General features: G+C 47.4%; 3 protein-coding genes across 5 annotated transcripts; 2 read left to right on the top strand and 1 right to left on the bottom strand.

Moving 5' to 3' along the window:
- The first annotated feature begins 1428 nt into the window (after positions 1 to 1428).
- Positions 1429 to 4219, top strand: OTOS (otospiralin). Of its 3 annotated transcripts, none has more exons than XM_048954984.1 (4): positions 1429 to 1556; positions 1874 to 1950; positions 2272 to 2298; positions 3856 to 4219. In XM_048954984.1, the coding sequence occupies exons 2-4, from the start codon at positions 1899 to 1901 to the stop codon at positions 4032 to 4034; spliced, it is 258 nt and encodes an 85-aa protein (XP_048810941.1). In that variant the 5' UTR covers positions 1429 to 1556; positions 1874 to 1898; the 3' UTR covers positions 4035 to 4219. The 3 variants fall into 3 exon arrangements, with proteins under 3 accessions (XP_048810941.1, XP_048810939.1, XP_048810940.1); XM_048954982.1 differs by having other exon boundaries at positions 1431 to 1556; positions 1854 to 1950; XM_048954983.1 differs by having other exon boundaries at positions 1435 to 1556; positions 1862 to 1950.
- Positions 4220 to 4734: 515 nt separating this feature from the next.
- COPS9 (COP9 signalosome subunit 9) lies at positions 4735 to 6627 on the top strand. Its single transcript, XM_048955314.1, has 3 exons — positions 4735 to 4867; positions 4948 to 5020; positions 5666 to 6627. The coding sequence occupies exons 1-3, from the start codon at positions 4805 to 4807 to the stop codon at positions 5701 to 5703; spliced, it is 174 nt and encodes a 57-aa protein (XP_048811271.1). The 5' UTR covers positions 4735 to 4804; the 3' UTR covers positions 5704 to 6627.
- A 5193-nt stretch (positions 6628 to 11820) lies between these two features.
- Positions 11821 to 16101, bottom strand: ADIPOQ (adiponectin, C1Q and collagen domain containing). The gene is made up of 3 exons (XM_048954753.1): positions 15698 to 16101; positions 13462 to 13684; positions 11821 to 13036 (listed from the first exon to the last, which is right to left on the bottom strand). The coding sequence occupies exons 2-3, from the start codon at positions 13673 to 13675 to the stop codon at positions 12510 to 12512; spliced, it is 741 nt and encodes a 246-aa protein (XP_048810710.1). The 5' UTR covers positions 13676 to 13684; positions 15698 to 16101; the 3' UTR covers positions 11821 to 12509.
- Between the last annotated feature and the right edge of the window lie 4647 nt (positions 16102 to 20748).

The following is a 20748-nucleotide window of genomic DNA, read 5'->3' as shown; positions in this document are numbered from 1 at the left end:
TGCAGCACTGCCCATCCCAGTGTACATCAGTGTGAGTCTCAGTGCTTAGGTGAGACCACTGAAGATCATCCAGTGTTGTAGCAGACCCTGCTGGGACCTGAGTGACCCTGATAACCTCGGTGACTTTGTCATCCTCCCGCAGCACCTCATTAATTCCCACAGAGGAGAGCTGCAGGATGGGGCTATGTCAGTTGCAAAATTATTTCCCCTCACTGTCACCCAAAGCATGTTATCATGTACTTCTCATAGCCTGGCAAGCCCTATCTGTATACCATAATCAAATAAGCTGTGCAGGTCCGTGGACCTGAAGCACAGGGCTGCACCAAAGGGCTCCACCAAGCAGTGACATGCCTTCTAACTCCAGCAGCGTCCATAACCCAGGTGAGTGCGGCAGAGCTGCTGGCTGTATGTGGGTGATGCAGGGACCCATCCTGCAGGAATAAGAAATATTAAACAGGAGGATTAAAGCTCTTTGAAGACAGAATAGGTTTTGCTTTCATAATATTTTTCTTTTCAGCCTCCACATGAGCTGGCACAGCTCAGTGTGCTACAAAGCGCTCTTTATTTTCCCTTGCTCAGAACATCTCTAATTAATTCTTGGCAGGACTATCTAACTCTGCATGTAGATAGGAAGAAACTCCAGCAAAGCTGGGTCCTCCTGCAAGGCCACTCACTTGGTTCTTTCCATTCCAGGCCTTTGAGTGGGCAGGCAAGCTTTCCTTGTGTGATCTTCATATGGCAGACAAGTGGCTGCGGTGTAGCAAAGGCACCAACAGTCAGGTGCCACAGATGCAGTAGGGAAATGCAGCAATAAATGCAGCAATAAATGCAATAAACTGCAGATGCAGTAGGGAAATGCAGCCTCTAGAATCACAAGGGACAAATGATTTTTGTAGACTCAGACTAAAAGCAGCCGAAAGCTTGCAGCTGATGGGGGTCAGAGGAGCTTGTTTTACCCCTCTCTCTGAAGGCTGCAATACATTTACTGTCAGCAGGGACCTGCTTTTTTGTTTAATGCAAACTAATTGGCTCCAGTGGGCACTTGGTGCACATGTGCATTTTAAGTTCTGGGTTTTAAGGTTCAGAGAAAGCCAGAGAAGACATTTAGTGTTGAATGTTTTTGTGAGGAAGGAATTCAGTAACCTCTTCACAATTTGCACAAGTCACATTTCTAAAATTTTACTTCCCTGAAGAGAGGGAAAGAAATTAAGATGGTCAGGAAAAGTGGTAATAAGCTGAGCGTGATCCTGGGTTTTCTGCATTTGTTTTCAAAATATCAAAGTGCCATTGCTAAAGTTGATGCAAAGATCTTTTTGTGTGTGTGTGTGTGTGCAGTGTTGAAATATAATGCAAATGTGAGCCATTAAAATAACTCTGTGAAGGTGACAGAATCAGATTGGTGTACTAACTCGGTGACGTTTCTCTCCTTTCCCCCCACCCTTCATTACACAGTGCTGCTATTTTACAGCACTAGAAATCCTTTTGGATTTTTGTGGCTGACTCAGAGCTCCAGACCTTTGCTATTGAAAGAAGAAGAAAAGGGGAGGGGAAGAGAGGTAATTTGCAAAGTGAATGTAAATCAACCACACTTTAAAATATTTCTGAAAACACTTCATTTTGTGTCAGTTCAGAGGAGCCTTTTGGCTTTATGCCTCCTAGAAATAAATACCACTTCATACTTCAGTAGGTTTTTTTTTAATGCTCTGTGATACAGTTCAGAAAACGTAATGCAATATAATTGGATCTTGCTATGACTCAAGTGATAACTAGACTTTATTTTGGAGCAGATTTTTCTAATAAAAGATGAAATGATTTACTTTGCATAACTCCTCGTCTCTTTTAATGAGCTCCAGCTGTACAGATTTGTTTTCAGAAACAAACAGTTGCTTGCCGAAAAGATGAAATGCATTGGCTTCCTTTTCTTCTGGATGCTGATGAACACAATAACAGGTAAGACTACTTACATTTATTCATGCTGACTTTTCAATATAGAAACATTTTCACACTCAAACAGCGTCTTCTATTCAGTATCAGATATTGCCTGTGTATTAATTGCAACTCCTTCCTGGCATGTTTGATTTGCAGTGCTCTTGACTACAAATGGGCAATTCCTTGCTCAACTGTTGGAGAAACAAAGCTGTTAGACTATAAGGAGGGCTCCAAACGTATCTTAAAGGAGTTGCCAGCATTCCTCTATGCACCAAACCTTTTGTTAACAGAAAATTCTCCTGTGAGAGAGTTGGAACTGATGATTTTCCTGTTTATTTACAGATGCCCGATCAATCCTGGAAGGAGACGGTAATTTGAAGACCTTTTTCTTTCTTATGTATCATTAACAATTCAAAGAGTTGTTTGTATCTCCCTGAAAGAAGAGTGAATTTTTAAATTATTTTTTAAATGCAGAAAGCAAATATATTAAGTCCAAAGGTGAAGCTTCTATTCTTACAATCTTAAAATGAAAAAAGCCAAATCGTAACAAGTATGATGACCCCTTGAAGACAAGCCCCCCAAGGGGCTATGCTCAAGTCATTGCTAATCTGTTTTATGAAAACATGACTGGAAAGCACCAGACTTCTAATCATACGAGAGACTTCCGAGAAGTTTGGCTGTCCTGATAAGCAATACTGGATGTTTGTCCAAGTATTGGCAAGAAATACCATCCTCCACAGCAAAAACCTGTGGAGATTGCCACAAATCTGATGAAAGAAATATTGGAATAAATCCCTTAACACAGCCTCTCTGCTGCTGTGTCCCTTTGGGTGATTAGCCTATCGGATGAGTGTTTGCTTTTGATTAGGAAAAACCCCCAACATCCTAATGATATTTACAGTGGCTTACAGATAACAGTATGTAGGTTAACCCTGGTTTGGTGTGTTCAGACAAAACTCTTTCTGAAAACAAAGTTGCGTAGAAGGAACTCACATAACAAGATTACTGCTCTTGTTTGAGTGAGGTGCACATCTAACCAGCAGCATCCTCCATCTCCTCATGCTCTATTTTTTCCTTTTGGCTCTAAAACCTTTTTGAATGCATGATCTCTGTTTCCAAAGTTTTTGGATTGAACACACTGTTTTATTTGTGCACAGCAAGTATTTCCTTGGTAACCTCTTAGGTAAGAGTGTGGCAGTCTGAAAATAAGATTTTCTTCAGCAATGTCCTCTTCTCTTTATAAACAATTGGGGTTTTCTTTCACACTGACCAAGCAGCAGACTGCAAAGTGAATCTAAGTTCAGCTGATACTAACAGTTCTCTTCTGCAGACAGCATTTGGCTGGCTTGTTTGGTCAACAAAGATTGATTATAGCTCTTAATTCCTGCTGAAGACCCTGCTCTGAAGCTGAGTCTGATGAATGGAATGATTACCTTTTATTCAAATGGGCTTAAAATCAAAATACTGGGTTTAGCTTTGCTGCACAGAAAGATACTTATCACTGTGTGGATGCAGCAAGCGTTTATGTTTTACAAGATTCTGTGTTGGCCTGGATTTGGGCTCAAGACAGGTCAGCTCTTGGCATTTTCAGAGTTTACTTTGGTTCATCTCATCTTTGACTTTTATTTTTTATATTTGGCACAGAATGATAAGAGTGAAAGAGCAACGGGGAAAATGGCTTCAAATCGCCATTCCTCCTTGCTTTTAAACACTCCCCCGCCTTCTGGAAATTAAAGCCACCTCGGCAATTCCTGAATCACTGCAATGCTGTTGGTGTCCCTTCAGTTTTGCCCTCTGCCTTGTGCCATCTGGTGCTCCTGGGATGGGACAGTGGCTGCACCCTCTGTGAAGGGAACAGAGGGTTCAGTGGCTGTGCCTGTGCCAATACTTCATGTTGTAATAATAACCTTTCTTGATTGATTTTAGATCGAGAACCTGTGGCCATGCCATACTGGCCCTTCTCCTCCAGTGACTTCTGGTCCTATGTAGAATACTTCAGGACACTGGGAGCCTACAACAGGATTGCTGAGCTGGCCAGGGCCTTGTTTGCACAGCTGCCCGGAGGCAGCCACCTCGGCCTCCACCTGCCTGCAAGTGAGGACTGAGCACTGCCTGCCATCATGCTGGGACATCACACCAACATGCAGCTGCTGGAGCAGCCCCTTCAGTTGCTTGCGGCCACGTGAATGGGCCTCTGTAGTGTTATGTGCTTTAGAAAGCCGCAGGTAAACTAGCCTTTTCTTTTTGCAAGCTGTGCTTTTGTGCAAAATCAATAAACTCCTTGATCATATGGTGAGGTTTGGGTTCCTGTTATGTTATCATGCTGCTGGGTTTGTCTCAGGAAAGCAAGCTCTGCTGTATGAGCAGTCATAGTGCTACCCAAAATCGGTCAATCAGAAAGCTAAGACTCAAGATGGAACATTAGAAAGCAAACATTCTTTAATCAGAGCTGGATGCACAGGGGTTATCCTCCAATCATGCATCGCTTACACAAAAGATCTTCAGTTTTGATGCATTACTTGTGTAACATATGCAGAAGTTTCCCAGAGGTAAGTTACACATTCAGCGACAGACTCCCAGCAGGACCTCCTACTTTCTTGGTGCAAAGACTCAGCAGAACTTCCTTGTCTCCTCGGCTCAGAGACACAGCCCCTTCCGTTATCTACACAAACTGCAGGGCAAGCTTTACGATGCTGTCACAACTTGTATCAATACCATCACGGGGAGCAGAGCTCAGCACGGACCGCCTCCTCGCGGCCCCGCCTCCAGGGCTACCATAGAGAGGCGGCACTGCCGCGCGCCTAGAGCGGCGAGGCTGATTCCGGAAGTTGGCTCGGCGCGGCCGGAAGTAGGAGGGCAGAGCGCTGCGGCCGCCATGAAGCCGGCGGTGGACGAGATGTTTCCTGAGGGTGCCGGTCCGTATGTGGACCTGGACGAGGTGGGAGCGGGGGGGGTGGGTGGATAGAAACAGCGGGGCTCCGGAGACGGGCTCGAGGCACTCAGCGTCTGCTGTTCCAGGCAGGGGGAAGCACGGGGCTGCTGATGGACCTGGCCGCCAACGAGAAGGCCGTGCACGCCGACTTCTTCAACGGTGAGAGACCGCCGTGCCTCCCGGGGCGGGTGGGATGTACAGAAGTGCTCGTGTGGTTGTGTGGCGGCTGTGAGTTGCCTGCTGTAGCGGTAGTTTGTGTTGACTTTCTTGTGAGGGAAACGCTTGAAGCACCCTCACGGCAATGAAGCTTATTTTAAGCAGGGGATTTTTACAATAAACCACAAATGTGAATGTCTGCGAAAGGTATGAGCTTATGTGCCTAAATGCTGTGACGTAAAGGCAGAGCTCTACAGGAGCCCCTGTGTGCTCAGAGTTAATGCCTGTGTAGTTCCAGAGCCTGCGGATTGTGACTGACTGCAATGCTTGCTTCGTGCTTTTATAAGACCCCCTGCTTTATAAGACTGCTTTCATGAACTTAATTGCAGAATTTGCGTTGTTAAATGAGTTGCATTCAAGTGTGGCAGTGAGCATGCTGCTCTGGTCTGCTTTTGCTCCTCTCTGCCTTCTCCCTCGATGTTACATTTGTAGTGACTGATGATATGGTGGCTGCCATGTATTTAATTCACCTTGACTTCTGTCTTTAATCTCAATAACAAGACCAATGAAAGCTTGTGTGGTGTTTGCATATAATAGCAGCTGGGAATTTCAAATGTTAATTTTACCCTGTCTTGTTTTTCTGACTAGATTTTGAAGATCTGTTTGATGACGATGACATCCAGTGAACTTAGTTGTGCTGCTGTGCTGAGATGTGGAATTTTCTCTGGGATCGCCTGTGGTCTCCTTTATTTATTACGATGATTAGAACAGGAAAACTTCGTAGGGGGTGAAAAAGAAGACTGTTAAAAGATGCCTAGGGAATGTGGAAGTCAGATGGCTAAAAGTAACCGAGAACTGTGGACTGTTATTTCTAGGAAGGTGTTTGTAGATCTGTCTTAAAATTGTATTTGCTGACATGCTATTAAAAAAAAAAAAAAACCCGAAAAAAAACAAGGGAAAACCACCACCAACAAAAAAAAAACCCTAACAAAACCTGTGTTCTGAGTTGCTGAGTTGTTTCTTTGTTATTATTATTTCTATGAAGTCATCCACTGTTACTCTTGGTTATTATGTTTCCTGTATCAATATATTTCTCTGCCTAGTGGTGTTCTGTTCATCTCAGAGTATGGGATTATCTGCTGCTAAGATGATTACTTTTTTCAGAATGGGCTTTGACTCATTGCACTAGGAAGAATTGAGGGTTTTGTCCAGTTTCAAGATTGATGTTCTGCTACCATCAGTGCTTTGTTTCAACCTAAGTAGCAGAGGAACAAAAAGTAGTTATTTTAGCATTTTTTTGATTCGGGCTTTCATTTTTAGAAAAGTAATTGTATGATATTGCACCTTCCAGTGATCAAAATGATTCTCAGGATGAAAGGATCAGGGAGTTTTTAATGTATTATTTCAAAATCAAGAATTCAGTCCTTTCTTCTCTTCTTAAATTAATTGTTCAGGATTAAAATAAGGTCTAAATTCTATACACTCATCTCAGAAATACTCCTGTGACTGATCTTTCCTTAAAGACTTAGTTATCAATGCTCCGAGTGAAATTTATGTGCTAAACTGTATGAAAAAATCAAAAATGAAACCCTTTCTTTCTTTACCTCTTTCATATGTTTTTGCCTTGTTTTTTTTTTTCCTCTTAAGAAAGAGGGGGTTAAAAGTATTTATTTTAGTTGCACGTTTGCTGGCTCTGGAGCAACGATGGGAGCACAGTGAGTAAATAGAACTGTGTGTCTTTTTATTTTATTCTTGTGGATTTCTCGCCCTCTTCTGTTTCATCCTCCAGAGCAGTTTAAAGCAGCATTCTGGCATTTATTCTGCTTAGTGTCTGCCATCACAAAGTGATCCTCTGGGAAACAGGGTTGTGGATGCAGTTTCTGTTTTCTTTTTTAGATCTTGCTTTGCTTGAAGAGGGGAGGGATTTCAAGCTTTCCTCACTGAAACCAATCTAAACGTTGACTGCTTAGTGTTAGCAGTTTTGTTTGGACTATTCCTGTCTCTGGTGCTGTGCTTCCCCTGAGCAAGGCTTTGGGAAGTGAGCTGTTACCAGTAAACAGACACTGCGTTCCGAGCGAGTGCCAAATGAGAAGAGAAGGCTTGAAGATACAGCTGCTCCCTTTTGTGCTGGTTTGGCTGCATGCATCTGCTGATGCCCAGATTCTTCACGATAGTTGCCTTGAAGTACTGTTTTGCTTTTTTTTTCTCCCCCTGCTTGCCTTGTTAAATTTGAATCAAGAAAGAAGTAAATCTTCAAGTTTAATGGGATGATTGGCAGGGTACACATATTGTTAGTCATCTGGGATATGAAGTTATCTCCAGTCCAGTGAGACTGGAAGGAGAGGCTGTGTGTGTAACTGTTTTTCTAAAGAATTCTTAGAGTGTAGGAATTCTCATCAGGAACTGTAATTTCTTTGGGTCCCTTTTGGGACAGTATTAAAACGGAAGGGTGAATTTGAAAAACAAAATGCCCTTGAGCTTTGACTTGTTTCTTCTTGTCGAGTCTCTCGGTCTAATTAGTGTGCAGGTAATCAGCCTGCTATCAGGAGATAATTATGAGATGCCAGTCTCTAATAAAAATGGAAGTGTTTGCCTGCCTGCACCACTTCATTTAGCGACTTTTTCTATTGCTGTACCTCTTGTGGATATTGACACCACTCAGGTTTTTCTACGTTAAGGCATGAGTGGCTCTGCTTTGTTTTGCACGTATTTAGGCTGATAAACGTTATGTTATAAACAGGGCTGTTAAGTTCAGTGGATGCTGCTTTGTAGCTTAGTGTTCAAATCAATGCTCCTCTCTGAAAGGATTTATGGAGATGCTGAATACAGTGGCATGAATTGTCCCATTGGCTTCAGTGGGACAGTACATGACAGAGAAGGCTTTGGCAGACCAAGGTCCTGAGTGCTGCAGTGCTTTATTAAAAGGCAGCCAGTTGCACAGCACAGGTAGAAAGCAAAGGCTGCAAGACACCTAAGCGTCTGCCCTCTCCTTTTTTGGTCTCAGAAGGCTGGTATTCCTCTAGCTGGGAGCTGCCAGCTGCTGCAGTACGTGCTTAGGAATGCACAAACTGTTTTCAGCTGAAAAATAGTGATTGTGAAGAAGAGGAAGTAGCAAGGCTAAAGGAAACTAGCTTAAATCTGTGTGTAATACTTCTGCGGTGCCATTTCTGAGCTGGTTAGGGGGTGAACTCAGAGCTCTTGTCATGAGCAAGTAGAGGCAAGTTCAGGCTAAGTGAGGTAGCAGGTTTGCCTTGGTTATTTTTGTTTGGGATTTTTTGTTAATTTCTAGAGGACTGAAAGATTTTTTCTTACAGTATTTCTATTCAATAATTGAAGTAGAAGGTATTTATTTGTCAATGAAGAAGGAAGCGGTGTAGATGAATAAATGGAGTTCTTCCTCCTTCCCTGGGGTTTCAGGCATTGTCCAGCTCTGGCTGTGCTGGTGTTCTGCACGTGGAAATGTGCTTTGCAGATGGCAGTGCAGCCTGGTTTTCTGCTAATCCCCTATTGGTGATGGGGCTGGGATATGAACACTAACAAGGACTCTTTTGGAAATGCCCCAGCACTGTGTAAGATAGTCCTTGGTAAGTTTGAAGACAGGAGTTTTGAAGATTCTAGGCTTTTACCTCCAGTTGTTTTGTTTGCCTTCTGTATTTGATCCAGTTGATCTTTACACGACAGCAGAGTCAGAATCCTAATCCAAATTGTAACCTTTTTCTCAAGCTCCTGCAGGCTGTTAAGGGCAGAGGGACAGAGGAACAGTGCCTTTTAAAGCTTTTAAACTGACAGAAGGGACCTTTGGTGAATATTTTCTTCATGGAAGATTCAGTTTGCTTGTAGTCGGCTGTAATTTTAGCTGTATTCCTGCTATCTTACGTGCAGTTGTGATATGCACATAGGAACCCTTTTTAGTCTTGTTACATGAATTCATGTAACCCCTTTTGAGGGGAAAAAACCTGAGTCTGTCTATTGCTCTGATGAACATAGAGCTGAGAATCACATGCACATTGGGTGACTGTGGGTGTGGGAATGCTTCTCAACAAGGGATTGTATTGGAGCTTCTAGCAGGTACATCCTTGGGTATGTTCAAGGCATCTGTGGTACAGAAAGGAGCTGCTGGCACTGCTGTTGGTTCCATTGGCCCAGCTGAAGAAGCCTCTGAGAGGACACTGCAAGGGGATTCCTGTCATCAGGTGGTGACTGGCGTGTAAAAAAAAGTGTTTGTTCATCCCCCATCATCCTTCCTGTCCTGATTCCTTCAGGGATGTGGTGGGCAGCCTGGGGTGAGCTCTCCTGTTCTGCCCCTTGCTCTCCTATATCTTTATGGGTGGACTACACAGATTTCTGTGGGTTGAAATTATCTGCTGTGCCCCTTAATGGAGTCAAATCCTGCTGGCGACCAGTCATGAGTGGTGTTCCGCAGGGGTCGGTGCTGGGGCCTGTCCTCTTCAATATCTTCATTGATGACCTGGATGAGGGCATCGAGTGCACCCTCAGTAAATTCGCAGATGACACCAAATTGGCTGGAAGTGTGGATCTGCCTGGGGGTAGCGAGGCCCTACAGAGGGATCTGGACAGGCTGGAGAGCTGGGCTGGAGCCAATGGGATGAGTTTCAACAAGGCCAAATGCCGGGTCCTGCACTTCGGCCACAACAACCCCAGGCGACGCTACAGGCTTGGGGCGGTGTGGCTGGAGGACTGCGTAGAGGTAATGGACCTGGGGTATTGATTGATGCTCGGCTGAACATGAGCCGACAGTGTGCCCAGGTGGCCAAGAAGGCCAATGGCATCCTGGCTTGCATCAGAAACAGTGTTGCAAGCAGGAGCAGAGAGGTGATTGTTCCCCTATATTCAGCACTCGTCAGGCCGCACCTCGAGTACTGTGTCCAGTTTTGGGCCCCTCACTGCAAGAAAGATATTGAGGCCCTGGAACGTGTTCAAAGAAGGGCAACAAAGCTGGTGAGGGGTCTGGAACACAGGCCATATGAGGAGAGGCTGAAGGAGCTGGGAATGTTCAGCCTGGAGAAGAGGAGGCTCAGGGGAGACCTCATTGCTCTCTATAACTTCCTGAAGGGAGGTTGTAGTGAGCTGGGGGTCGGCCTCTTCTCTCGTGTCATTAGTGATAGGACCAGAGGGAATGGCTTCAAGCTACGCCAGGGGAGATTCAGGCTGGACATGAGGAAGTATTACTTTTCAGAAAGGGTGGTCAGGCACTGGAATGGATGCCCAGGGAGGTGGTGGAATCACCGAGCCTGGGGGTGTTCAAGGAAAGACTGGATGTTGTGTTGAGGGACGTGGTTTAGTGGGAGCTGTTGGGAATAGGTGAACGGTTGGACTGGGTGATCTTTTAGGTCTTTTCCAACCTTAGTGATTCTATGATTCTATGATTCAAGGGGAAACAGATGTTGGTGTTTTGTGTTTCATGTTTCTATTTCCATGGGAATAAACACCCTGCAAGTAGTGAAGCTGTCTGTAGGGAGGTCACACAGCTCTCCTCAAACAGCAGTGGTGTTATGCAGGACAAGTGTCCTGGGGTGGGTCTAGGGATACTAAGTGGTGGGAGGGATTTGCTGCTTTGCTGTCGCAATGCTTGATGTACTGAGTGCTTTCATCTAGCACAAACAAGTCAAAAACACACAGCATCTTGTCCCAGTCTGGGTGTGCTCAGAATTGGTTTTGTCTAAAGGAAAAACTGAACCTGGTGGCATTTCCTGCATGAAGTGCAGTGACAGATCAGCTACTTGTAGGCTTCATCCCTGTGCCTTCCATGCCAAAAAGCCTCCAGCAAGTTTATACTTGTCAAATAAATATGATAACAGGGCTTCCAGGAAAACCACTTATCTCTCTTTCAGCCTTTTGTGGCTTGGTGCAGCTGCTATTTGTATCCTGATTAATTACTGCCACAAATGATTACATGGGACTGAGGCACAATTAGGATCAGCCTACAATTGTCCCTAAGAGGGGCATGGATGCTTTCACAGATGGTTTCCCTGTAGGATGAAGCTGGCCAGTGTCTCCAGCTGCATGCAAGCTATTTTGCACTGTCAGTGTGGTGACTTTAATCTTTCAGTGCTGCACATTCAGAGTGAGAGCATGTTCCCTTTCACCGAGCAGCAGTACGTGGAGGGAAGAGTCAAACATAGCTGTCAAGATCATGGGATCAGAGAGCTTTCTTCATAACCTGCCCAAATTGCAGAGCAGCAAACAGCGTTTTGGCCTTGATGTACCCATTATATTGGTTATTATCTCGTGGGAACTGGCTGCAGTGTTTGCTCTGAGAGCCGTGATTCTGTGAAAAGATAATGTTTGGGGAGTGGAGGGGATCAATTGCTGGCTGAGTCAGCTGCTGATCCAGGAGCAGCGCAGCATAATTCTGGTGTAGGTGTTTCAGTCCCTGTCGCTGTGCCAGTGGGGGAAAAGTCAGGAGGAGTCCTGTGGGACGTGGAAAGACATTGTTCAAAGCAGTTTCCTGTTGCGCTTATAGGAGCTTCTTTCATGATAGGGGGGCAGGTATAGAAGGGCTGTGCCATTCTCTGCTAAAAGGAGGCCAAGAGATCTTTGGGGGGCTGTCCTCACACCCTGAGCTGCCAGAGAACACACCTGAGGGGTGAATGCTGCAGGAATGGGGCTGTGCTGTCAGCTGTGCTGTAGCACAGGCAGCAGTACTGGTGTTCTTTCCCACCTGCCTGAGCTCAGCATGCTCAGACTGTTATGTTCCTTCCTGGGCTGCCTGATGAAGGGAGGCTATCCCCTTTCTCTAAGCCATTCCGAACGACGCAGACAAAGAGGCAGGAGAGTTCTGTATTGAGAGAGCACTTTATTGTGATACTCTGTGCAGTGTGGTAATCCCGTGGGGTTTGAGAAGTGCTGCTGTAGGAAGTATTTTTAGTCAAAGCCCTTAATGCTGTCTTGTGCTTGTAGTAATGCCTTAGCTCTGCTGTGTGTTGTATACCTGGGAAGGTGTGGGCTAAAGAGGAGGGAGGACAAACCATGGGTGGAAATCAGAGGCCCTGACAAGGTGGGGAGTGATGATGTCCAAAGCCCGGCCAGCAGCTCCAGCTGTACTCAAGCAGGGAGGTAATGCTGGCTTATACAGGTACCATTGTGTCAACTGGATTCAAGCGACAAAAAGGGGTAAGGTAGAATGTGATATTTAAATGTAACATATATGAAAATCAGCTTTAAATTTAAAAGCAAAGCCGGCCCGTCTTGAGAGCGACCGTTTCATGATGTGGCCAGAGTGCTGTTTGACTTGGGGCCCCGGTTTCCATCAGGAGAGCAAGAGCAGAGGTAGGAGTGAACTCTTGGTCCCACGGAAGTCGCCTGTGTGTCGAGTCAGTGATTTCAGGGGAGATGGAGTCCACCCTGGGCAATGGTGGTCCCCACGTGGTCAGGGGAATTTTCTGGTAAATCGAGTGCAGCTGTAGTGCTGGTGCCCCAGGAGGCAGGTGGGGTTAAGCAGCCTTGTCCCCTCCCGTGTAGCCCCCCTGCTCTAATGGTCATCCGTGTCTGGGTACAGGAGGAAGCCCATGAAAGTGGAGTCGTTGATGTTGTCGGCATAGACCCCGTTGTTGTCGCCCTCCCCGTACACCTGGAGCCAGACCTCATCCCCCGAGCTGAGGTGCAGCAGGACGGAGCCGCTCGCTTGGTCGACATTGTTCTTCTGGAACTGGTCGTAGGTGAAGATCACTGCCTTGTCCTTCTTGTAGAGGCTGACCTTGACGTCCGACATGTAGACCGTCAGGTGGTAGGCGAAGAAGTACGTGCCGGGGATGCTGCAGAGGAACTTGCCGGTGCTGCTGTCGTAGTGGTTCTGCTCGTTGTAGAAGATCTTGGTGAAGCGGATGGGGACGTTGGGGTGGGGGGCTCGCTCCGTCAGCCCCACGCTGAAGGCGGAACGGTACACGTAGGCGCTTTCACCCTTCTGCCCCTTCATCCCCATGTGTCCTGGAAATCCTCTCGGTCCTTCTGCACCTGTGGCACCCTTTTCACCTGTGTCACCTCTGGCACCTTGTAGACCTGGGAATCAGAATTTGGATTGGAATCTGTTTGCCCTTTTCTGCTACCCCGGTGACAGAATTGCAGAGTGGCCTGTGGCATCATGGCTGCCCAGCAGCATGGAGCCCAGTCTTCACCCTGTAGGCAGGCTGGGTGACATCTGTGCCCAATGGTGTGGGACATCACATCCCCACCCCCCAAGGTGTGCCAAGCTGCTGGTAGCTGTGTGTCTGGGGGATAACTGTTAATTGAAAAAACAGCCATCTACCTAGCTTTTGCCATAAGCTGTGTAATCTCTATTGCTGGAGGCATTCAAAAGCAATCTGGACATGGTCAGCCACTGCTCGTGGGACGCACCCACCAGGTGTCATGTGTACTGGGCCTGGGGCTCGTCCTGGGACTGCCCATGTGCTCCAGCATGTGCGTACCCCAAGCTCCTCACCAACCTGGTTCTCCTTTGTCCCCTTTTTGTCCATCTTTTCCATCCTTGCCATCCCTTCCAGGCAGCCCGTTGTGGCCAGGGTGTCCTGGTGCTCCTCCCATCCAGTTGGCACATGACATTTTGGGGTCAGTCTGGTCATCCTGGGCAGCCACCTCTGTGCCATGTAAAGCCAGCAGCAGCAGCAGTGAGCAAACAAGGAAGCCTGCTGAGGTCCTCATGGTGAGTTCCTGAAGTGAATAAGGGTTTTGTTAACTTCAAAGTTTTAAAGGAAGTAGGAGAAGTGATGAAACCCCCCACACCTTTGAATACTAGCAAACTACAGGAGGCTACAGTTTGAATCAACACGTCTGAAGGAAATTAATTCTGTGTACCTCAGTGGCTTTTCTGTGGTGTCACATCCAGTTAGCAGAGCCAGGATGGGGCCTTCATAGCAGCGAAGATGTTGGCCCTGTAGCAAAGCCAAGCAAGCAGAGAAGCGGGCTGGAGAGCTGCTCTTAGGTGCTCACTGACTGTGCTGCACTGGCATGGTGGGAACTCAGAACTAAGTTGGCAGGTTTGGGGATGTCTGGGAGTGGTTTCTGTGCAGAGTTCTGCTCAGTTAGCAGCGATGTGCTTGAACTTCCACCTGGCTGACTGAACAGTTGGTTGGGAGCACAGATTTGCATTCAAATCTCAAAAGCTTTGTTGCTGAAGGGTTGTTTTGTCGCTGTACCTACAGCATGAGTATGCAAACTCATACCCCAGAGTAATGCAAACTTCCTCTTTTTGATTGTATTGAGTTATGGTACTGTTGTTATTTTTCCACCTCAATTGTGTTTTTGGATTGCAAGAGCGCATCTGTGTACCACAGAGTCATACTCTTCTTTAATTGAGCTGCTCTGCTCATCAGAGCACATTTGTCTGGAACTGGAGGGAACACGCCATGTTCAGCCTGACAGACTGTCCCAAGGCTCTCAGAAACTGATGGGACCTTCACGTGCTTTAGATCATTCAGGAAATGGATATCTACATCTCTTTGTTGTATTGCCCTGCTCCCCATGCAGGAATTTTTCCCTGGAATAAGATGCAGCCCATTACGGGGAGTGGCACACTGAGTAAGAAATGTGAATTACAGCATGGCCACTAGAGTGCCCTAGCTCTATAATTTTTGAGAGAAATGGTATTTCAGAGCAACTCTGTTGCAGAGTTGATTTTGTTTTTCCTTCTGTGAGCCACTTAAATGTCATATTTTCACAAGTTGCTCATCTATGGCATAGCGGCTTCAATGCAAGTTGAATTGCAAAGAGGTTACGGTGAATTTTGTTTCTGGATGTGACAGGGCTTTCAGGAAAGCTGAACAGCTGTGAACAGCTGTGGTTTCCCAGCTGTTGGGCTCCAACACTCCATGGTGGGAAGGAGGCCCCCCTGGGGGCACTTCTGGTGCTGAGAGTGCTGTCCCTACCCTGCTCCATGTACTCCTCACTGCTATTCTTCTTGTTTGGGAAACAGCAATTCTTTGGCATGTAAATGTCAGTGGTGCTTTTTCAGAGAAGTAACAGGTAAACTAAGAAGATCTGGTAGCATTCAGTAAATACAGAGACTGCCACGAGAATTAAAGCTCACATGCATTATTGGAAGCGTATTCATTTAGCAGCAGAAATCAGAATATCACGTGTAAGAACAATGTCATTCAGAATTGAAGTTTAATGCAGACACATACATGCACAAACTTGCTTCACAAAATGGTTCAAAAAATGCCATGTGTGCTTTCCACCTCCTCTGGCTCCCTCAAAGGGCGTTAGCTGGGCTCCTGGAGCCCTGTGCTCCTTTAGCAGTGCCTGCAGGCAGCATGGGCAGCACGCTCCTTGCTGCTGTCACAGCACCGAATTGCTCTGGGGCTCAGCCCTGGGTAGCACAGATTTGTGCCAAGGAGCAAAGCCAGTGCTGCTGGGGCTCCTTGTAGAAAGAACTGGCTCCAGAGGTGCCCCTGCAGTACCTCCACCAGAGCTATGGATTTGTGTGCTGCCGTTCCTGACTGCTCTGGGTTGAGGAGTTTGGATCTGCAAACAGTGGTTCTGGAAACAAGAGTGTGGGGAGTGTAAAGGAGATGAGCAGTTCTTGGATTAAGATGATCATTATCTCTTCTGAGAATAAGGCTCAGAGAGGAATCTTCATGTGATGGGGGGAAGGTTTGTGTGTGGTTCAGTCGAAAAGAAGAGCAAAGCCAGTATTTAGGAAGAGGGGAGAAAAGTCATGCTTACCGCTCCTGGGAGTCCTGGCTGTTGCTGCAGTCTCCTTAGGAATGGAGTCCGGACAGCACAGCACTGTCCCTAAGGGCACGATGAGCTGTTCGTTAAGATCCTCTATTTTCCATTTGCTGTTGCACTCACTGGCTTAACAGTTGGGTCTTGCCATTAACTTTTCCAGCCGTCACTTGTTTTTGGGGTCACTTATGCTGTTTAGTTCAAAGTGTCAGCTTGTGAAAGTATCCATAAGAAGAGAAAGAGCAGATTGGGAATTTCTAGGAAACGCAAAGAGAAGTGATGTTTTGGGGAAGTCAGTGCCTGAAAGCTGGCTTGTCTGAGGCTCCACTGTTCCAGGTGCCTGTGAACAGCCACTGCTCTGGGTAACTTGGAAGACTTTTCTGCAGCTGATGGAGAAAGGGCGTTTACGGGCTTGTATTAACACATTCGGATGTGCGTGACTTTTTTTTGTTCCAATGTGTTCATAAATGAATCACTGTGTGAGAAGTTTGTGCTTCTCCTTTCAGCAGCTGGAACTGCTGCTGCACCAAAGAAGGGAATCGCTGGGACGAGGCAGTGCTGGCAGAGCTGCACTGCAGACAGAGCTGGGCGAACAGGCTGCCTCCTGCACGCGGCAGGGCTCGTGGCAATCTGAAAGCTGGCTGTCTGGAGGAAGGCAAGGATGTGTGTAATAAATGATTTTCTGATGTATAGGCATGGGATTCAGCTAGGGAAAAGAGTTGTAGTGTTAAGGAACAGGGTGAAACAGGGTGGAGCCATCATTGAGCTGCTTGTTTGCTTTCTTCCCTATTTTGGTTGAGCTATTGGTCCAGCATTTGAAGAATTTGAACTTTTTTTTTTACTTGACAGTAATTTTTCCAGGCAGGGTGAAGATTCAAATCAGTCCTCTCTCATCCAGTAACACAGAGCATAGAACTGGTTGATTAGCTGACTCTCCCTGACTGGGATCTAGGCAGATTTCAGCTCCCAGCCTTCATCAGCCTTATGCTCAGCCTGGCCTTGCTTGCTCTTTTAGGTCCAATCCCAGCCAGCAATGATGGCCAGTGGACTGGAGCTTCTCCTTTGAATTAAAAATAAGCTTGGAGTTATATATAGCCATCTACAAAAGCAAAGCAGGACGCTCATTGTCAGCCAGGCTTGGCACGGTCTGCACTGCTGCGGCTCGAGGACCGAGCACTGTGCCCCAGGGACGCCTGCTCCGAGCTGCCCTGCCCTGTGCCCTCGTCTTCCCCACCACCCTGGATACAGCACGTACAAGAGACAACAACCCTCGCTTTGCTAAAAACAGCAAACACTGTTTATGTCATCCAGCAGGCAGGCTGACAGGCTGTAAAATGCTATTTTGGTGCAGCCCGTGGACGGATGGAGCACTGTGCAGGAGCATGGATGCCAATCTGTCAGCCCTTCCCATACACACAGATGGGCTCTTCCCATGCTGCGGCAGGTAGCTTGGGCAGGGGCACTCCTGCTAGGCTCTGGCAGCATTGTGTCCCCTTCCTTGGGGATCACAGACAAACTTCCCCGGCCCCACGGAGTGCTGCTTGACTCCTGGCAAGGGCCCTTGGCACACTGGTGCTTCTCATGCCAAAAAGGGACATTGTGATGTGTTTGTTCAGACCCTGCCAACTCCTACCTGCTCCCATGCAGGCTGGCAGCTGAGCCAGGTACTGCTCCTTTTAGCACAGCCCAGTTGTGTCCAGGATTTGTTCTGTGGCAGGGAGCTTAAGACAAAGTCAGAGATCTGGTGTGCAGCATGCCCCCCAGTCCAAACCACCCCGCTGAGCTCTCGCAGGATTTGTCCATCCTGTTGCAATGACTGGTGAGGCACTGCCACAGCTGCCCAGGGAGGTGGGATCAGTGTCCCTGAAGGTGTTCCAGAGCTGTGGAGATGTGGCACTGAGGGATGTGGTCAGTAGGTGTGGTGGAGAGGGCTGGGGTTGGACTTGGGGATCCGAGGGGTCTTTTCCAATCTGGATAATGGTTCTCAAGTGCAGTGAGAGCTGCCAACTCTGGCAGCAGGTTATCCTGCAGCCTGAGGCCTATCTGTATCCACTCAAACACATGGTTAAGAGCAGACAAATTATTCATGAATGATTTCTGACTAACATAAGCATGGAGAAGAGCAGCTTTTCCTGCAGATGTGAATTTCCTTATTGCCCTGCTAGCTGTGAGTTTTGGACAATAGATGGAGCTAAGAGCCCTGGTGGCCTGGATCCTGTGTGCTGAGCTTTGGCAGTGCCAGAGTGAGGGGCTTTGCTCAGCTCTGAGTGGGGTCAGATGGGGAAGGCAGAGAGCTGGAGAGTGGCCATGGACATGGATAAACCATGTGGTGGGGATGTGGTTTTGGTGGGAATGCTGGGGCAGCTGCTGGTGGTGCCTGCCAACAACCCAGCCATCCCCGTGCAGTCCTTCCTGCAAGATCACATCCTCCTATCTCTTTTCTTCCTGTTGTGTAAATGTACGGGGGTCATTTTTGGCCACCATCGTTTTTCCATTTGCTCAGCTATCGACCGAGGGCTGCAGGCTCCAGTGCCCTGTGCCATGCATTAGCTGCCTCCCACTCTCTGCGGCACGATCAATGAGGTTTTATGGCATGCCTTTTTGGCAGGGTGGTTTGCAGGCACTGGTGAACATCCCTGGGAGCTCTGACAAAGGGAGGCATGAGGGAGTTGCAGCTCTCCCCCTGGGCAGCGCTTTGGGCAGCAGGTGGGATTTTGGGTCAGAAACCCGTCTGCACCCGGCTTCCTTGTGTTTGGCTCCATTTTGGGACTGACGTGTCAAACCTGGGAGAAGTCACTGGAACAGCTTCAGGCTAGGCTTGCCAATGGAAACAGGATGTCAGCTTTTTTCCATGAGGTGGCAGGGTGGTGGAGCATCACAGCGAGCAGGGTCCCAGCGCTGCCCTGCGCTGGCTCACACAGATGCTGATTCCTTGCTGTGCTTCTGGCACAGGTTTAAGCTTGTTTTGCATCAGTGCAGTGACTCTTTCCATTTAGACTGCCTCGGGTAACGTTGGGCTTAGAGACAGGGCTTAAATCCTTCCACCTCCTCTGTTCTCTTTTCTCTGGCACTTTACTGCATATCACTGCTGTGTCACCCCTCATGTACCGTGGTACATGGTGGTAGGGTGGGTGGCTGGGATACTAGCCTGCTTTATTATGGAGCTGTTTACCCAGGGTAGGGCCCTCCTCGACCCTATTGATCCCCTCATGATGGTGTCACTGCAGCCGGGGGAACCTGCATGCCACAGCACAGTGCTGGCACGTCCCACAAACAGCTTTGTAACAGTACTGCAGCCCCGTCTAAATAACCCACAACACTGGCCAAATTCAATGATTTTTGCTTCAAAGCACAGTAAGGTGCTAAAGGAGAACAGTGTGCATCTGTCTCCCATTGCTGACAAAGTCTAATGACCTAGAAGCAAGGACAGGGTTAATGACAGGAATCTTACATTGTCTGCAAAATGAAATATTATTGTGGAGTATGAGTGATGCATATTTCATCATGGGGCTGTAAAACTGATCAGGAATGAGAGCTGTATTTTTTTGCTTTGGGCTTTTCAGGGTGTAAATCAACACAAAGCTCCTTGGGAAGTTGTACAGGCTGCTGCATCCGTGACATTTTTGTGGGGTGTATCTTTATGCTCAGGAGCAAGCATTTATGGTTGCTGCAGAGCTAAAGCAAGGCCTATGATGTCTTCAATTATTCATTTTTATAAGTGCTTGCTCTGACTCAAAACAGCCGAAACCACACTTTGACCGGCGTTAGCAGTAAATTGTTCTATTTATCCTGGAATCGAATTGCTTTGTTCCTGCTGCAGACCTTCCCTCCCTTTCACATGGAAGACAATTGAGTGACGAGCCTGTAACGAGTTGCTCTGGGCTATCCCAGTGCTTTGAGTTCTGCTGGTTTGGAAAGCACCTGCTGGCTTCCAGCCCCGCTGTGGCATCTTGTGCCATGCCTGCCAGCAGGCTGGGAAGGCTGAGCAGAGTATGACCACTGCACAAACAGCAGCAGACTTGGTAGGATCTGGGGTGGGTGCATTCAGAGCACAGTGAGCACCACAGTGGGCTGTGCTCAGGTAGAAGCACAGTAGGTAAAGGCTCATTTCCAAGGTGTTTTTCCCTGCATCGTGGCGTGGTGCTTGGCCACAGGGAAGCCAATGCTGAGAGCCTAAGCGCAGCCTATCTGGGCTCAGCCCTGCATCCATGCTCACAGGGAGACCCTGCAAGGCTGAAGGCTCCTCTGCAGGAAGGTGTGCTTCCTGGTGCTCCTTTATAGGATTTTCATATGGTTTGCATGTCGGCACGCTGCCCGCAGCCTCCTTGCTGTGCTGTTTTCTGTGGATTAGGTTCAACGGTATAAATTCACCTCTTTTTATACTTATAATCCCTGCGAGAGTAGTGACTTTAATAGAGACTGTTCTTTCTCTCTGCTTTGGCAAAGCAAGTGCCAGCTCCCTGCTGTGCCTCTTCTCAAACGACACAGACGTTCTCCAAATAGCAAAGGGGGGGGAGGAAAAAAAACCAACAACAAAAAAAAACCCTGAGTTGTTTCTTTTTTCAGATGGCTACACACAACTGAAAAATCCCCTTTCCCTTTCTGACTTGTGTTGGCTCAGTTACTGGGGGCTCAGTGGCTGGGGCACAACCTGCCTTCCACGGCTGTGTGTGCTGCCGCTTGGCTCTGTGTCTGCAAATATTGTCACCCAGCTGCAACGCCACCGATCATCGCTCACAGCTTTGCAAGCTGCTCTGGTTTGTGATGAGCCTGCAAACGTCAACATACGTTTGTCAGAGATAATCAGGCCACTTCTGTGCACAGTGGCTCTGGCGTCTCTTTTGTTTGAGGGCTTTCCACCTTCCTCTCAGTGTGTGGTGCCTTTTCCACTGCCTCTAGAAATAATTGACTTGTCTTGGTTGTCTTCTGCATCTGTTTGCCATGGCAAACTGCTGCTGCCCCAAGGCACTGACCTAAAGGAATGCTCTTCTTTCTCTCTTCTGTTCCTTTTACATAGCTTCTCTAGGTTTGCTCGTTGTTCTTGCTCT

Source organism: Lagopus muta, chromosome 9 (genome assembly GCF_023343835.1).
Source record: "Lagopus muta isolate bLagMut1 chromosome 9, bLagMut1 primary, whole genome shotgun sequence".
Lineage (NCBI taxonomy): Eukaryota > Metazoa > Chordata > Aves > Galliformes > Phasianidae > Lagopus > Lagopus muta.
The sequence above is the reverse complement of the archived record's forward strand: the minus strand, read 5'-3'. Positions and strand labels throughout refer to the sequence as shown.

Bases quoted from the DNA above. Each gene is read 5' to 3' on its own strand.
- ADIPOQ (XM_048954753.1), bottom strand. From the start codon at position 13,675: ATGAGGACCTCAGCAGGCTTCCTTGTTTGCTCACTGCTGCTGCTGCTG. The intron at 13,037-13,461 runs GTTGGTGAGGAG...TCTGATTCCCAG, and splicing joins AGGGGACAAAGGAGAACCAG to GTCTACAAGGTGCCAGAGGT.
- COPS9 (XM_048955314.1), top strand. From the start codon at position 4,805: ATGAAGCCGGCGGTGGACGAGATGTTTCCTGAGGGTGCCGGTCCGTAT. The intron at 4,868-4,947 runs GTGGGAGCGGGG...CTGCTGTTCCAG, and splicing joins CGTATGTGGACCTGGACGAG to GCAGGGGGAAGCACGGGGCT. The intron at 5,021-5,665 runs GTGAGAGACCGC...TTTTCTGACTAG, and splicing joins GCACGCCGACTTCTTCAACG to ATTTTGAAGATCTGTTTGAT.
- OTOS (XM_048954984.1), top strand. From the start codon at position 1,899: ATGAAATGCATTGGCTTCCTTTTCTTCTGGATGCTGATGAACACAATA. The intron at 1,951-2,271 runs GTAAGACTACTT...GTTTATTTACAG, and splicing joins GCTGATGAACACAATAACAG to ATGCCCGATCAATCCTGGAA. The intron at 2,299-3,855 runs GTAATTTGAAGA...GATTGATTTTAG, and splicing joins ATCAATCCTGGAAGGAGACG to ATCGAGAACCTGTGGCCATG.